General features: G+C 57.5%; 2 protein-coding genes across 4 annotated transcripts; one reads left to right on the plus strand and one right to left on the minus strand.

Annotated features, from left to right (window-relative positions):
- Positions 1-749: 749 nt before the first annotated feature.
- On the plus strand, positions 750-3,900 carry SLC7A4 (solute carrier family 7 member 4; the record flags this gene model as incomplete). Of its 3 annotated transcripts, none has more annotated exons than XM_080821941.1 (5): positions 786-1,767; positions 2,251-2,363; positions 2,790-2,891; positions 3,155-3,263; positions 3,372-3,900. In XM_080821941.1, the coding sequence occupies 5 exons, from the start codon at positions 786-788 to the stop codon at positions 3,560-3,562; spliced, it is 1,497 nt and encodes a 498-aa protein (XP_080678067.1). In that variant the 3' UTR covers positions 3,563-3,900. The 3 variants fall into 3 exon arrangements, with proteins under 3 accessions (XP_080678068.1, XP_080678067.1, XP_080678069.1); XM_080821943.1 differs by having other exon boundaries at positions 786-1,123; positions 1,730-1,767; positions 2,251-2,891; XM_080821942.1 differs by having other exon boundaries at positions 750-1,767; positions 2,251-2,891.
- A 48-nt stretch (positions 3,901-3,948) lies between these two features.
- P2RX6 (purinergic receptor P2X 6) lies at positions 3,949-15,213 on the minus strand. The gene is made up of 12 exons (XM_080821962.1): positions 14,960-15,213; positions 14,090-14,240; positions 12,676-12,747; positions 9,234-9,309; positions 8,932-9,025; positions 8,766-8,846; positions 8,544-8,685; positions 8,345-8,454; positions 7,086-7,179; positions 6,930-6,995; positions 6,674-6,751; positions 3,949-6,586 (listed from the first exon to the last, which is right to left on the minus strand). The coding sequence occupies exons 1-12, from the start codon at positions 15,073-15,075 to the stop codon at positions 6,503-6,505; spliced, it is 1,164 nt and encodes a 387-aa protein (XP_080678088.1). The 5' UTR covers positions 15,076-15,213; the 3' UTR covers positions 3,949-6,502.
- Positions 15,214-15,413: the final 200 nt, after the last annotated feature.

The raw sequence follows: 15,413 nt of genomic DNA on the forward strand, positions 1-15,413 counted from the left end.
CCGCATGCAGTGGCGGTGGCAGCGGGCGGCGGTGGCCTGTTGGGGCGGGGGCAGGGAATGGAGCTTTGGCTTCGGGGTGCTCGGCCAACAGCGCCCCGCCTCCTGGCCGCTAGGTACGCAGATAACCAAGTCCCTCGCGGTGGCCCGTTGGGGCGGGGGCAGGGAAGGGAATGGAGCTTTGGCTTCGGGGTGCTCGGCCAAGAGCGCCCCGCCTCCTGGCCGCTGGGTATGCAGATAACCAAGTCCCTCGGGGGGTGGGGTGGGGTAGGGTGGTGGTGTGTGTGTGTGTGCGCGCGCGCGCGCGCGCGCGCGCGCGGTGGTGAGTGCCATTGTCTGAGCCCAGGAGGCCACCTGGTTCAGCCCAGGACAGCAGAGCCCCTCCTGTTCCGGGTCCTGTTGGCCCTGCCCAGCTCCCGGGAAGCCTGGGGTTTCCACCCTGCTCTCCGATACCAGACCAAGGAGCCTTTCCCAACTGCACTTCCTAGAGCTGCACCCTTTTCACCCTCAGAATCCCCCCACCCCACTAAAGCATCCAGGTCCAGCAGCACAAGGTTCCCTCACCTGCCCAGAGGCCGACAGGATCTCCATTCTTCCCTGTGTGACCTTCTGTCCACTCCTGACTGATCCCAGCCCTCAGGCAAACTAGCTATGCAGGCACTCGGGTCCCCAGGGGGATGAACAGAGCAGGCTGAAGCTTGGTCCGTACCTGGTTGGCCAACCTGTCATTCCCCTCTGGCCCTGGTAGGTGCAGGCAGCTGGCCTGGTGCTCCTCTCAGCTGCCCATCATGGTCAGGGGGCTGCCCAGCGCTGCCAGCCTGGCGCGCTTCTGCCAGAAACTGAACCGGCTGAAGCCGCTGGAGGAGTCAACCATGGAGACATCCCTGCGGCGCTGCCTGTCCACGCTGGACCTGACCCTGCTGGGCGTGGGTGGCATGGTGGGCTCGGGCCTCTATGTGCTCACAGGCACTGTGGCAAAGGAGATGGCCGGCCCTGCGGTGCTCTTGTCCTTCGCGGTGGCCGCCGTGACCTCCCTGCTGTCTGCGCTGTGCTATGCGGAGTTTGGGGCCCGGTTGCCCCGCACAGGCTCTGCCTACCTGTTCACCTACGTGTCCATGGGTGAACTGTGGGCCTTCCTCATTGGCTGGAACGTGCTCCTGGAGTACCTCATTGGTGGTGCAGCCGTCGCCCGTGCCTGGAGTGGCTACTTGGACTCTATGTTCAACCACCGCATCCACAACTTCACCCAGGCCCACATTGGAACCTGGCAGGTGCCCCTGCTGGCCCACTACCCAGACTTCCTGGCTGCCGGCATCATCCTTTTGGCCTCCACCTTCATCTCCTGTGGAGCCCGAGTTTCCTCCTGGCTCAACCATGCCTTCTCTGTGGTCAGCCTGGTCCTCATCGTCTTTATCATCATCCTGGGTTTCATCCTGGCCCGCCCGCACAACTGGAGTGCCGAGGAAGGGGGCTTCGCGCCTTTTGGCTTCTCCGGCATCATGGCCGGCACCGCCACCTGCTTCTACGCCTTCGTGGGCTTTGATGTCATTGCCGCTTCCAGCGAGGAGGCCAGGAACCCGAAGCAAGCCGTGCCGATAGCCATCTCCATCTCGCTCAGCCTGGCTGCCGGCGCCTACATCCTCGTCTCCACTGTGCTCACCCTCATGGTGCCATGGCACAGCCTGAACCCTGACTCTGCCTTAGCGGACGCCTTCTACCGGCGGGGCTATAGCTGGGCTGGCTTCATCGTGGCAGCTGGCTCCATCTGTGGTAAGGGGCCTTTCCAGCACAGTGGGAGTGAATGGGGCAGTGGGGCCCCCACCCTAAGCTTCCTGGGGAGAACGTCTCCATCTGAGTCTGTTACCAGTTGCATAACAGGTCCAAGAAGGTGCTAACCATTAGACTCTCCAGGCTTGTTGGAAGGGCCCTCCTCACTGTTCCTTCCCCCAGTGGTACCTAAAATAGCACTTCTGAGCCTGTGCTTCTAGGTCCTTTGCTGGGAAAAGGGCTCAACACTCATCAAATTCTCTGATGGGCCTGTCCCTTAAACTAGGGTGTCCCATTCCTGGTGGCGGGGGTTGGAGGGATGGAGAGGGTAATAATCCAACACCCCACATACACTCAGGCTCACTTTGAGATCCCAGACAGACTCATGCCCATGTTCCCAAGGGGTTGTGCCTGTCCTGGCTCCCAGCGGGGGCCCCTGGTGGGCCTGTCCACTATGCTGACCAGTTCACCCACCCTCTGCCACAGCCATGAACACTGTCCTGCTCAGCAGCCTCTTCTCCCTGCCACGTATCGTCTATGCCATGGCCGTCGACGGGCTCTTCTTCCAGGTGTTTGCCCGAGTGCACCCCCGGACGCAGGTGCCCTTGGCAGGCATCATTGTATTCGGGGGACTCATGAGTTTACTGGCGCTGCTGCTGGACCTCGAGGCATTGGTCCAGTTCCTGTCCATTGGCACGCTGCTGGCTTACACTTTCGTGGCCACCAGCATTCTGGTGCTACGCTTCCAGAAGTCCCCTCCAGCCAGTTCCCCAGGCCCAGCCAGCCCTGGCTCCAGGGTCAAAGAGTACCACTCTTTCTCAGACCACATACAGCTGGTGGGCACTGAGCAGGCCTCAGCCCCGGAGCCCGGGCAGCTGCGGCCTGTCCTGAGGCCCTACCTGGGCTTCCTAGGCAGGTTCAGCCCTGGAGCTGCTGTGGCTTGGGCACTCAGCATCCTGGTGGCCTCGGCCATCACCCTGGCCTGTGTCCTGGTCTTCGGGGACTCAGCCCTGCACCTCCCATACTGGGGCTACATCCTGCTGCTCCTGCTCAGCTCTGTTGCATTTCTGCTCAGCCTCCTCGTCCTGGGGGCCCACCAGCAACAGCATCTGCAAGACACCTTCCAGGTACCTCCCCCAGCCACCGGCCACTGGCTCTCAGCCCAGCTAGCTCTTTTTGCCCCTTCCTCCCTTCTGCTGTGCCAGCATGAACCAGGGTTCACAGGGGTGGGGACGGCCCATGCACCCATCCCCCTCTCTTTCTGCATGGCAAGGGGGGCTCTTATTTCCCAGATGTCCAGAGATGGAGAAAGTCTCTGTGGACTCTTGAGAAATCAGGCCCTGAGCCAGCAGACCTTCCCTACAGCCCAGCCCCACTCTTGCCCCCTCAGATCCCCATGGTGCCCTTGACTCCAGCCCTGAGCATCCTCCTCAACCTTAGCCTCATGCTGAAGCTAAGCTACTTGACTTGGCTGCGCTTCTCCATCTGGCTGCTGATCGGTGAGTGGGGGGCCAGGGTGGGGGCCCCGGGCGGGCTGCCGGGAGAAGGCAAGCGAGGAGGGCAAGCAAGGCTGGGACCCGATCCTCAGTCTCCCACAACTCCTGCAGGACTCACTGTGTATTTTGGCTATGGCATCTGGCACAGCAAAGAGAACCAGCGGGAGCCGCCGGAGCTGACTGCCACACGCTACGTGGTGTTCCCCAGCACCAGCCTAGAGGAGGTGGTACAGCCAGTGCAGCTGTCCAGCCAGGTGCCCGCCCAGGAGCCCAGCCCCACAGAGCAGCCCACCAGTCCATGAATCAAGCAAGAGGCCTGTCCTTGCTTGCTCTGCCCCTCCCCCACGTCCTCAGGATCCCAGAGGGGCAGGGAGTCCCTCATCTCAGAGCCAGCTCGGGTTTGCAGGCCTGTCCATGCTGAGGGGGTCCTCGAGACCTTGGGGCCTTAGCCCAAGTGCCTTTGGGTTTGGGGGAGTGGGCCGTGGCAGTGCTGGTGGGGTGAATATTTTGTTGAGCGCCTTCCTGTTCATGAGCAAGTCTAGCTATCTGAGCAGGTGGGGTGGATGAGGGTAGTGAGGGGTTAGGGGAGGAGTGGCCCGCAGCCCCAGTTAGCCACAATAATAACCTACTGGCCAGCCACATGCCCTGCTGCTGTGTCCACTGTTTCTTCTTCTTCTTCTTCTTTTTTAAAGATTTTATTAATTTATTTGACAGACAGAGATCACAAGTAGGCAGAGAGGCAGGCAGAGAAGAGGAAGGGAAGCAGGCTCCCTGCTGAGCAGAGAGCCCCATGTGGGGTTCGATCATGACTTGAGCTGAAGGCAGAGGCTTTAACCCACTGAGCCACCCAGGTGCCCTGTGTCCACTGTTTCATTCCTTGTGGTGCTGAGTGCTTTTCTGCCCATCCCTCTCCCCGTCAAGAACCAGGTTATTGTCTCCAATTCACAGCAAAGATGCCGAGGTTTGGCAAGAGGGAGGCACCAGCTCTGGGACTACCCTGAATCAGAAACACCACATGGCCTGGGTCCTAGGGGAGGGCTGGTGCCCTCAGCCCAGCTCAGAGGGGAACTCTGTATACCCCTACACACACCAAGAGAGGAAGGGTCCACGAAAAGGGCAAATTCAGACTCCCCCCACCCCAGGCTCTTCCCATATGTCCCTTGGTCAGGGGAGACAGATTAGAGAGCAAAGTCTGGGCCCCAGAAAGGTTGTCTAGGAAGGGCAGGGGAGTTCCAGGGTCCTCCTGGGTTCCCAAGGCTCCCAGAAAGCATAGCATGTCCCCGAGGCCTGCCCAGGGCTCCTCTGAGGCGTGTACCTACGTGGCCTGCACAGCTACCTTGGCGGTGTGCACCCACAGGCAGACAGAGGCAACAGCTGCTTCCAGCCTCAGGCCCTGGCCACAGCTGTCTGTCATAGCTGGCACTCCTCCCTCTCTCCCCTGTCCCTCAAGGGCTTTGCGATAAAGGCTCAGGATGGTACACCATGTACGGGATACATGCCTCCAGGGACCTCCAAGCCCAGCTGGTGGCTGTGAGGCCCCAGTCCTTAGGGGGGTCCCCACCCAGGCCCACCATGCCCCTTCCCCCAGTGATCTCCCTAAAGCCACACTGGGTCCATCAGAGTTGCTTCCAAGTCCCCGAACCTGCCTAGAAGGACAACACAGGAAGCTGCTGGCTTTAGTAGGCTTTACTCCTTGACTTTTTCTGCAGCTGTGACAGCTTTCTTTTGGCCCCTGAGGACAACCAGGTACATGGGACCCCACTCCAATAACTGGGCCTCAGAGCCATGTTTTTTCCCCTTGGCTCCCCTGAACCTGCCTCCCCATGGATACTGCTCTGTGGATTGAGAAGCAGCAGAGACCCCAAGGCTTTGCTGAGGCTCCAGAAGCCAAATGATTCCAGATGCTAGCCCAGCCTGAGCCCGAGCCCCGGCCCTCCCCAGCTGGTCTTCGTTGTTCTGCCACCAAGCAACCAGCACACCTGGAGTCCCTCACCTCCCTTGGGTGGGTACTCCCAAATTCCTGCCTCTGCCCTGGGACCACAGGGAGTTTGGCTCCTGCAGCCCTTGTTCCTCCCCTCCTGACTGTGGGACTCTGGGACAGGGGACATTCTCCAGCAGGAGGGACTCAGACCCCAGAAAGATACCAAGGCAGCCTGCTGGGGGCCTTTGTGTCCTTTGTTCGGGACATTCCTTCTAGCCACTGGGTTCTGCCTGGGGTTATGATCAAGGTCTCCTGCATGCAGTTGCCTCAGGCTGGGACAAGCAGATGCCCGGACAGGTTCTTAGATATGACCTTGGGCAGCAATAAATTTCAGAGTACAGCTTTCCTACCCCCATGTCTCCAGGGTGTGGGTTCTAGGAGTTGGACTGGGGGGCGCTGGGTAATGAGGAAACTTATAGAAGATCCCAAAGGACCCAGTAACCGCCATCTCAGCTCCTCTACCCTCTCTTCCCTATCCCAAACCCCATAGCCCAAGGGCTACCACCAGAGATGGGCTGATGCTCACAAACTGGGCAGGTGTGAGACCAAAGGGTGTCTCGCCCTTGCCTGGAGTTCTCAAGGGGTTGGATTATTTGCTGACCCAACTCTTTGTTCTATGGACGAGGCCCAGAGTTGGGTAGGAACCTGTCCCAGGCGACCCAACACCAGAGCAGTGGAGATAACCCCTCTTGCCAGGCTTCTTTCTACCTTGCTTCAGACCTGGGTTACACAGATCCCAGTGCAGGGCAGCTGAGATGGGGGAACTCTACCTACAATAAGGGTGGGGTGCTGGCAGAGGGAGGAGGGCTGGAGTCGGCCACAGCCAGTGGGAGGGCCAGTGCTGATAGCTGGTAAGCAGGGAACTGGGAACACTACTGACAGAGACTGGGAGAGAATTCTCTAGACCTAGACAGAGCAGGACCCCCACTGGCCCACTGCCCTGCCACGTGGGTGCCCCAGGGCCTCCCCTTCCCTGCAACGCCTGTTCTGCTGCGAGTCTATATACAAAACTGGCTTCTGTGCCCCCTGACCCAGGCAGCTCCCTGCTGAAGCTGGAGTCAGGGGATGGTCAGTCAGTGGAAGGGTAGAATTCTCCCCTAACCCCCACCCTGCTCCTGCTGGGACTTTATCTAGCAGATCCCCAAGATGGGGCCCCTATCCTGCAAAGAGCAGGAAACAGCCACAGAAATGGGCCAGGGGGGCGGGGAGCCTGGGCATGGCCACTCTGGTGTTGGTATCTGGTTCCCAGACTGGGTCCCCTCTAAGACAGCTGGGCAGCCACGTGCAGATCTGTAGAAGCTGGCTCTGTCTGCTCAGGGCTGCGGGTGATTTTCGGGGCCTTTGCCTGCAGATGAGAACATCAGAACAGGGCTCTGGTCAATATCCTGCAAAGCGATATAGAGCCCGGGGTCCGGACAGGCCCACAGCTCACCTCCTCATACTTGGTACTCCAGTAGAAATGGGCTTCTCCATCCACGTACAGCAGCAGCAGGTCACAGAAGAAGGTGATCTGGGAGAGGCAGGGCAGACCTGTGTCTTGGCCCTCAGCCTGCCTTTTGGCCACCTCCCCAGCCCTCACCCCAGAAACAACATCATGCACGGTGGAGGTTGGGGTGCTTGGTGTGCACCTGGCAGGCCTGGGCTCACAGTCACTGTAGCCAGAGGGAGCCCACATTGGACAGACTCACCACGCCCAGCCAAGCTGCTCCAGTGCCCAGAGTGATGGTGGTGGGGATGAGCCCGAACTTCCCTGCCTGAGACAGACCTGGACTGAGCCTCTGGGGCTATGACTATCTCCCCCACCCACCCCCCACCCCCCATTGCCTTCACCCAGCACCTCCCACCTGCCCGGTGACGAGGATGTCGAAGCGGATCCCATAGAGCTTGAGCAGACTCCGGGCCTCCCCACCTGAGGCCTTCCACCAGTGGGTGGCTGTCCTGCGGGCAGGAAAGAAAGTCGGGTGGTTTGCTCTGCTGCCACTCCTGGGCTGGCCCGACCCTCCCGGGCCTCCTTCTTACTCATCCATTAACTCTATAAAATGGTTGTCTCAGCCCTGTGTCATGGCTGGGAGCACAGGGGAAAGACAAATTGGGACCTACCCGCCTCTTGGAAGCTCCTTGCTTGCTGAGGGGGCAGAGGGGTCCAAAGGGTCCCTATACAGGCACTGGTAGTGGGGCTGAGGGCAGGTAGGGAGGCAAGCCCTGGGCTGTGTGAGTCTAAAGGGTGGAAGGGACGTCAAGGAGCATCATCTCCAGGCCCAGTGGCTGTTGGGTGCAGATCCTTGACAATGACCAGGTGACAGGAAGTGGCAGGAGGATTCTGGCGGAATGGGGGAGGTCTGTTTAGGAGACTCAAAGACATAACAATAAATGCAACGCAAGGTTCCTGAGTGCATCCGGGATTGGAAAAATAAAGATAAAGGACCATTACTGGCACAGTTGGGGAAATTTAAATATTAGAGTTATTCTGCCAATGTTAAATTTCTTGAGTGTGACAATAGGACAGCAGTCACGTGGGGAAGGTCCTCATTCTCAGGACAGTGTCGAGAGGAAGAGTGTCAAATGTCTGCCACTCACTTTCAAATAGTTCCCTTTGAAATCTATCTAAATATATCCAGCTCACTCTAGAGAGGGAGACAGAAAGCAAATGTGGCAAGATGTTAAAAAATAAAACCCAACCCCCTGCCCAAAAAAAACCCCTAGAGGACACAGATGAAGGGTGGATGGGTATGGGTGTTCACAGTACTAATCTTTGTACTTTTCTATAGGTTTTTGAGAACTTTTAGATAAGACCTAAGGCAAAAGTAAAAAAGAAACCCCCTGTGTGCTGAGGAGGGAGATGCTAGATAGAGGTGGGATGGCGTGGGGGAGGGGCTGGGGGTGAAGAGTCACAGAGGCGGGGACTGGATCACGGGAGAGGCTGGACCGGAGTCCGTGCTGGGGGACCTGGGGCTGAGAACTCCCCTCCTGTCCCTGGGGCCCTCCTTGGACACACAGCAGGGTGCCTGGAGGGGTGGGCCGCTGTGTGGTGGGTCCTGGCTGCCACAGGGGCACAGATGAGGAAGGACCTGGCCAAGGAGCAGGAGGGCAGTGGGGGCTGCACCTGAAGTTGTAGCTCCTCTCCTGAAGCTGGAAGGAGTAGTGGGGCCGGCAGTCGGAACCCCCAGCATCCAGGTCACAATTCCAGTGGATTCGGACACCCACGGCACCTCCCTGCACACGGCACATCACTGCTTCACCAGCACACAGGCTCCGGACCCTCTCCCCGAGCCCTCCTGGAGCCCTGTCCCTCATGGACCCACCAGCAATGCCAGGTCCTCAAAGACCCCTCCAGCCGCAGCCACAAGGTCCCCAATGCGGAACACAGGGCAGTAGGGGCTGTAGCGTGAGTCATAGCGGCAGCGCTTGAAGTAAGTGGCATCCCAGGTGACCAAGGCATTGGACCTGGGGAGGGGAATGGGGGGAGGTTCAGGTTAGGTAGGAGACCAGCGGGTCTGGGGCCAGCAAGATCCACCCATGCTTACTTGGAAAAGTTGAACTTGCTGAAGGTGACTGTGTTCTTGACGAATAGGGTGAAGTTCTCGGCCTGGACCAGTAGGGGCTTCCTGTGGGTGGAGGGGAAGTTCATGCAGGGCAGACTCTGCAGTTCTGGGGCCCTGCCCTGGAGGTGGAGAGGGATGGGATGCTTACACGGGCACAGTGCTGCTCTCCACGGGGCACCAGCCCTGGATCTCACAGGTCCTGTGGGTCCCGTTGAATTCCACACATTGGCCCGTTTTTATGCCTTGAAAACACAAGACAAACTCCAGGTCTTCAAATTTCCACAGGGTCAGGGGACCCAGGTTGGGGGGCGGGCAGGGGCAGGGGGCCGTTGACAGAAAGGAGAGATGCAGAGGCACCACCAGGCCTGCCCTCAAGAGCCACCCAGGGTCCCAGCCCAGCCCCTGGAGCCCCCACCCAGGGGAGGCACTGGAAGACAGGGCCCACGTTACCATGGCTGTGAATCCCCGTCTCCCCTTCAGGACAGTCCTCATCAGCCAAACAATTAGCCAGTGGGATGGAGGGGTGCTGAGATGGGGAAAGCAGAGTTGCCAAGGGCCCGGGGTGTGTCTCCCCTCTGTGACCCAGCCTTGCAGGCTGTGGGGACACAGCCCTCCCCACCTTAGCCCCATAGAGATGCCTGAGTTTGGGGGGGCACATAGGAAAGCTGGGGGTGGGGGATACAAATAAAAAGAGCAGCCCTCCCGCCCACCCAGCCAGGTAGAGATGCAGGTGCTGTATCCAAGGCAGAGCAAGCCTCCTTCCTTCCTGATGGTTCTCTCCTAGCCAGAGGCCCAGACCCTCTAGTCCAACTCAGATGACAGAACAAGGAAGGTGAAGGGACTCCGGGAAGGGCAAGTTCATGCCAGGGTGGAGGCACTGGGTGTGGGGAACAAAGGGCAGGACCCTGGTTGGCGGGGTCTGGGTAGGGAAGTAGGTAGGACCACACACACTTGCTGAAGGACCACAGACTAGTTCCTTCCCTGTTTGTTCTTCTGTAAAGCAGGGACATTAGTGCCTGCACACTCACCATATTCTAGAGATCAGTCAGAAGGGGGATATGGCAAGCTTTCTGGGGGCCCTAGAGCCCTGGAGAGGAAGGCACATTCTCACAGACACAATTCCACGCCAGGCCAACAATAAACACCACTGTTGGGGTCACAGGGCTCAGGTAGCCAGAGGAACACGGTGCCAGCAAGAAAGGCTCAGGGACTCCAAGCCAAATGAGACAGTGGGACCATGGGGAGTTGGGACTGTGATAAGTGGACAGAGGACAGAGTAGGGTCCCCTGCATCCTGAGTCCACCCTTCTTCTCCACCCCAGCTGGACCACCAGCTCCTCCAGTTAGACCCCATGATGACCGCCACATGGCCTGGGCTCTGCCTCATCTGCCTCCCTTCTTTCAGCAGAGACCATTTCTGCCTCTGCCATGCTGCTATGATCAAGTTCAGCTCCTCAGCAGAGTTCACAGGGCCCCTGAGATGTCGGGCTACCCCCTTGCCCCCTAAATCCAGATCTAGGCTCCAACCCCACTCCACAGCAAGGGACCCCAGAGGTGCCTCCTCTCACACAGCTCCCTCTGCTCAGACATGCTCAAGAGCCCACTTGAGTCTCCAGTCCTGCGGGAAACGCTTCCTGAGGCCCTGGGCTGGCAGACACGCCTCCCTGGGTCTCCAGCCACAGCCTCTGCCCGAATCACAGGAGCTGCCTCCTTGGCTGGGCTCCCTCTGTAGGAACTGCTCGAGGTACAAAGAGGTGGAGTTTTGCATCCCCGGCATTGGGCCTGCCCTCCCCCCACCATGGCCACACACACACACAACCCTCCCTGAGGCTCAGCAGGTGTCTGCTAGAGGCTCTACTCTCCAAAGAGAGCAGTGCATGTGGGAGGGACAGGATGACCAGGACCCCAAGAGGAGCTGGCAGGAACGCTGGACCATCTCAGGAAGCCATGTTGTCAGATCTGATGAATTTCTTCCCAGCCCCATAAGTTTCATGGGAAGCTGCAAAGCTGGGACACAAGGCAAAGAGGAATCACACGGATTCCAGAGGACACAGAAGGATGGCTTCAGCAAAATTTCAGGACAGCCTACACACTGAACATTAATTAGATGTCTTCTGAACATTTAGAAAAGGAAGGATATCATGGGCATTTGCACATCCTTTGTGTACACACTTTACCTCCTTTGCGGACAGGGCCCACCTGGGACGTGTGATGCCCCCAGCATCTGTGGTGCCACCAACAACCAGGACACAGGGGACAGGTGACCCCACAGTCACTCTCCAGCCCCATACGTAATTAAATGTTAATCCTGATTTTTTTTTAAAGATTTTATTTATTTATTTGACAGAGAGAGAGAGATCACAAGTAGGCAGAGAGGCAGGCAGAGAGAGAGGAGGAAGCAGGCTCCCTGTTGAGCAGAGAGCCCGATGCGGGGCTCAATCCCAGGACCCTGAGATCATGACCTGAGCCGAAGGCAGAGGATTTAACCCACTGAGCCACCCAGGTGCCCGTTAATCCTGATTTTTAAAAAGGGTCACCATGGAGTTAGGTTTCCAGGGCTATGTCCTGGGTGCCTACCGCTCGAACAAAATCCATAGCTAGAAACCAGACACTTAAAAAATGGGTAAGAAGGTAAATTTTATGTTCCATGCATTTTATCCCAATAAAAATTTTTTGGGGGGTGCCTGGGTGGCTCAGTGGGTTAAAGCCTCTGCCTTCAGCTCAGGTCATGATCCCAGGGTCCTGGGATAGAGCCCCTTATCAGGCTCTCTGCTCAGCAGGGAGCCTGTTTCCCACCCCGCCTCTTTCTGCCTGCCTCTCTGCCTGCTTGTGATTTCTGTCTGTCAAATAAATAAATAAAACCTTTTTAAAAAATAAATAAATAAATAAAATTTTTTTTGAAAAAACCCACTGCTGGAGAGAAGAGCAAGTGTGCTCTGTGACAGACACTGGAACTGTGGGACATCCTTAGGCAAGGAGAAAAGGTGAGATTTCAGGTGGAAAACCTGTGATTCCGGATGAGAAACAGACAAGAATAGGGAGTGAGAGACTCTGGTGTGACCAGAACTGTAGTGAAAAATATCTACAGGTTATAAATGACCCTGACTTCAGCATCACCAGGAGTGTGCTGTGTTTGCCCACAGAAATAGAAGCTGACTTGGGACACATTAACAGAGACTGTGCATGGCAAAGAGGAGGTAATCGGGCGCCAGGGGGGCTCAGTCGATCCAGCAGCAGGCTCTTGATTTTGGCTCCATTCATGATCTCAGGGTCCCAGAACTGAGCCCCAAGTGGGACTCCTTGCTCAGCCCGGAGTCTGCTTCAGGATTCTTTCTCTCCCTCTGCATCAGTGTGCCCCACCCCCAACTCACACATGTCCATGCTCTCTCTCTAAAAGTTAATAAATAAATTTTACCCCACCCCGCAAAAAAAAAAAAAAAGGAAAGAGAAGGTGATCTTCTTCTAAGCTTGCCTCTTGCTATTACAGCTCACCTGAGCCTTGTACCCAGTTCTGGGTGTTATACTGACAAGCTGGTGGGTGCCCAGTGGTGGGACCAGGTTGGGAAGGGCCTGGACATCTCACAGAATGCTATGGTGGAAGGCTCCAGAAGACAGCTCAGTGGTCCAGAGGCTGGACAGCCTTGAGCATGTGAGTCTACCTTGCTGAGACCCTGTCTTCTCGTCTTAAATGGGACTGCAGTGATTCCTACCAGGCAGGGTATTTGTGAAGATTAAGTGGAATGATTCAGAAAAAGGTGTTAGCTCAGTGCCTGAGAGATGGTAGCACGTACTGAAACCTCAGTTATGTGGGAAGGAGAAGGAGGGACATGGCTGGTGACCCAGGGCTGGCAGAGGAACTAGGGACCTGCTAGGAAGCTCCTGGGCAGCCTTACCTCTGGGCATCTGTCCTGAACTTGTTCTGGCATCACAAGAAAATTGGTCACCAAGAAGAACACGTTCTCTCCCTAGAAAGCAAGTGTCAGGGTTAGTCCCTGCTTCCCTCCCCCAAAAGGAGAGACCGGAACTGGCACCTCAGCTTGGGGGAAAAGGGTCCTGGCCCGAACACGTCATCAACTCTGCCCCAGGAAAGTGTCTCCAGGGAGGCCAGTTGAAGCAGTGATAAGAGGCTGGGTGGTGGGGTGCGCGGTTCTGGCCATTTTGAGAGACCACCGCTGCCACTTTGAGACGAGTGTATTTTTCATGTTCATACTCATTCTCTCACCCAGAATTGTCCAAGCTCTTCCTGCTTCTAGGCACTGAAGATCCAGAGCTGAGCTGGACAGGGGACCTGCCCACGCTAGGGGTAGGTTGACCCCTTCAATTGCACGCATGGTCAGGGATCAGGGGAGCAGGTGATGAGCTCCACCTGGGCAAAGGGTGGCTAACGACAGGTGGCTGACAACCAAGTGCTGTGTGTGTGAGGTCTGCAAGTTTGGGGCAATGCACACCCAGGAAGGAAAGCAGGTAGTGGGTATGACAGTGGTCAAGATCTGGACTTAGTGGCCACCACCATGGAAAGGGAGTCTCCCCAGAGTGGAAACAAGGGCTGGCAGGTTCTGACTGATATCGTAGGAAAGCCCAGGCTGGCTGCTGGGTGGCGTGCACTAGGGGACCCACTAGAAGATCCTGGCCTCATCCAGGTATGACCCAGGCAGCACTGAACACCGCTAGGAGACAGAATGCACAGAAGGGAAGCACAGGTCCAGCTCTGGGCATCACTGGATGAAAAGAGGCCACACCAGGAGAGGGAGATGATTTCTCTTTGGACGTGGTGGGTGTTCACCCAGGAGGCAGCTGCACTCGGGGGAGGTGGTCACTGGGGCTATAATTTTGGCATTGGCAGGATAAAGGTAGAAACCCAGGCTATGGACAATCTGGGTTGGAGAAGGAGTTGGAAATGCTGCATGGAAGGGACAGAGGAGGGGCACCTGACAGCAGTGCCCCAGGTCGGGGAGGGGAGCATTCAGGAAGCTCCAGACCCCGAGCCCCTGCCCACTAGGGGCTTCTCCTGCCCCACCCTCAAGCTCCAGCCTTGAGTTCCTAAATATTCCAGTCTTCCAGGGGCAGCCTTTGTAAAGGCAAGTTACTCCGGCCTGGCTTCCTGGTCTATTTCCTTGTCCACCCGGAAACCTCTTACACATCCTGGAAAGCCCCACCCGGGTACCACTCCTCTGTAAGGCCCTTCCCAAGCCTGGCCCTATGAGGTGCCAGCGCCCCGCTCAGGCATCACACGCCCCTCATGCACACACTCACCGCAAGGGTGGTGTCAGAAGTGTCACCGTCTGGCAGCAGGACCAAGGCACCTACCTGTGGTGGCTTCACAAAGTCCGCCACATCCCACAGCCGGTTACCCAGCTCCTTGATCTGGGTCACCGAAACCCCTTTGAGTTTGGTGATGACGGAAATCTGCGGGTCCAGATCTCTCTCCTGGTATCCCTTTTTGGCGAGGAGAGCCCACCTTAGGAAGAAGTGACAGGCAGTGTGGCCTTTCCCTGGTACACGGTGAGCAGTGGCCGCACGGGCCCTACTCTCTCGGCCTTTCTCTTCACATACCCTCGGGGCTTCCAGTCCAGCATTGAGGGCCCCTGCCTCCCCTTCACCCTCATTTCCCACCCAAACACCCTGCACAGGCAAGAAGCTCCAACCATGATTGGAGAGCCAGTGCCTTTCATGGGTATCCCCTATCAGGCCCTCATGGGCTTAGAGATGCCCACTATCCCCTCCTTCACCAACCAACTCCCTCCCCCTGTCCTGGCTAGGCCCAACTCCTCCTTAAAGACTTCCCTGACCCAGCTAAAATTGGTGTCCCTATAGGGACCTTAGTGCTACAACTCTCCCAAGCATCAAGGACTATCTCCTGCCCCACCAGGGGCCTCATGGGTATAGATGGAGACCCATCTTGCTTTGGGCCCAGAGATCAATATGGGCCTGGAAACAAGGCCCAGGAAAGGAAGCAGGTGGGTACACAGGAGGACACAAGCACACAGCTTGCCCTTGTATCCACTGGTCTCTAGACAGAAAAAGATCCTCCCTTCTGCCCACTTCCTCCCCTGTCCTAACCGGCTCCCCTCTGCTACCACCAGCTCAGCCCCTGAAGAGTCAAACAGTCAACCCTCAGCCCAGCAGGTCCAGTCATTATCCCCCCAGCCAAGCATGGCCCAGGAGCCTTTCTCTTACCCCACCACGTAGGCCATGACCCCAAGCTGCAGCAGCCTCTGCAGGGCGCCCACCCGCCAATTCCTGGTTATCACATACTTCTCCGTTTTGTAATCCAGAAGCCCCCAGCCCGCCATGGCTCCTGGGGAGCATATGAGTCTCCTGCTGGAGCATATGAGTCAGCACAACAGCTGCAGCCACTGCTGAAGAAGGTACAGCAGCAGCCTACCCGGACCAGGCCAGCAAGCTATTAAAGGGACACTTCCACTGGGGACAAGATCCAGCCTCCACCCCACCCCCCCCAACCCTGGGTTCAGTCCCAAGCCCTAGCTGCCCAGGACCTCCCACCCTCTCCCTTTGAGGGGGCCCAGGGCCCCACAGAAAGGAGAAGCCCCGCCCAGCAACCCTACCCTCTGGCCTCATTTCGTTGGGGGAGGGGAGAGGGAGGAGATGACAAGTGTCATATGTACTGTGA

This window comes from Martes martes (genome assembly GCF_963455335.1).
Source record: "Martes martes genome assembly, chromosome: 13".
Lineage (NCBI taxonomy): Eukaryota > Metazoa > Chordata > Mammalia > Carnivora > Mustelidae > Martes > Martes martes.

Bases quoted from the DNA above. Each gene is read 5' to 3' on its own strand.
- P2RX6 (XM_080821962.1), bottom strand. From the start codon at position 15,075: ATGGCGGGCTGGGGGCTTCTGGATTACAAAACGGAGAAGTATGTGATA. The intron at 9,310-12,675 runs GTAAGGCTGCCC...TCCCCATCTCAG, and splicing joins TTCAGGACAGATGCCCAGAG to CACCCCTCCATCCCACTGGC. The intron at 6,587-6,673 runs GTGAGCTGTGGG...TCTCATCTGCAG, and splicing joins GGAGTACCAAGTATGAGGAG to GCAAAGGCCCCGAAAATCAC.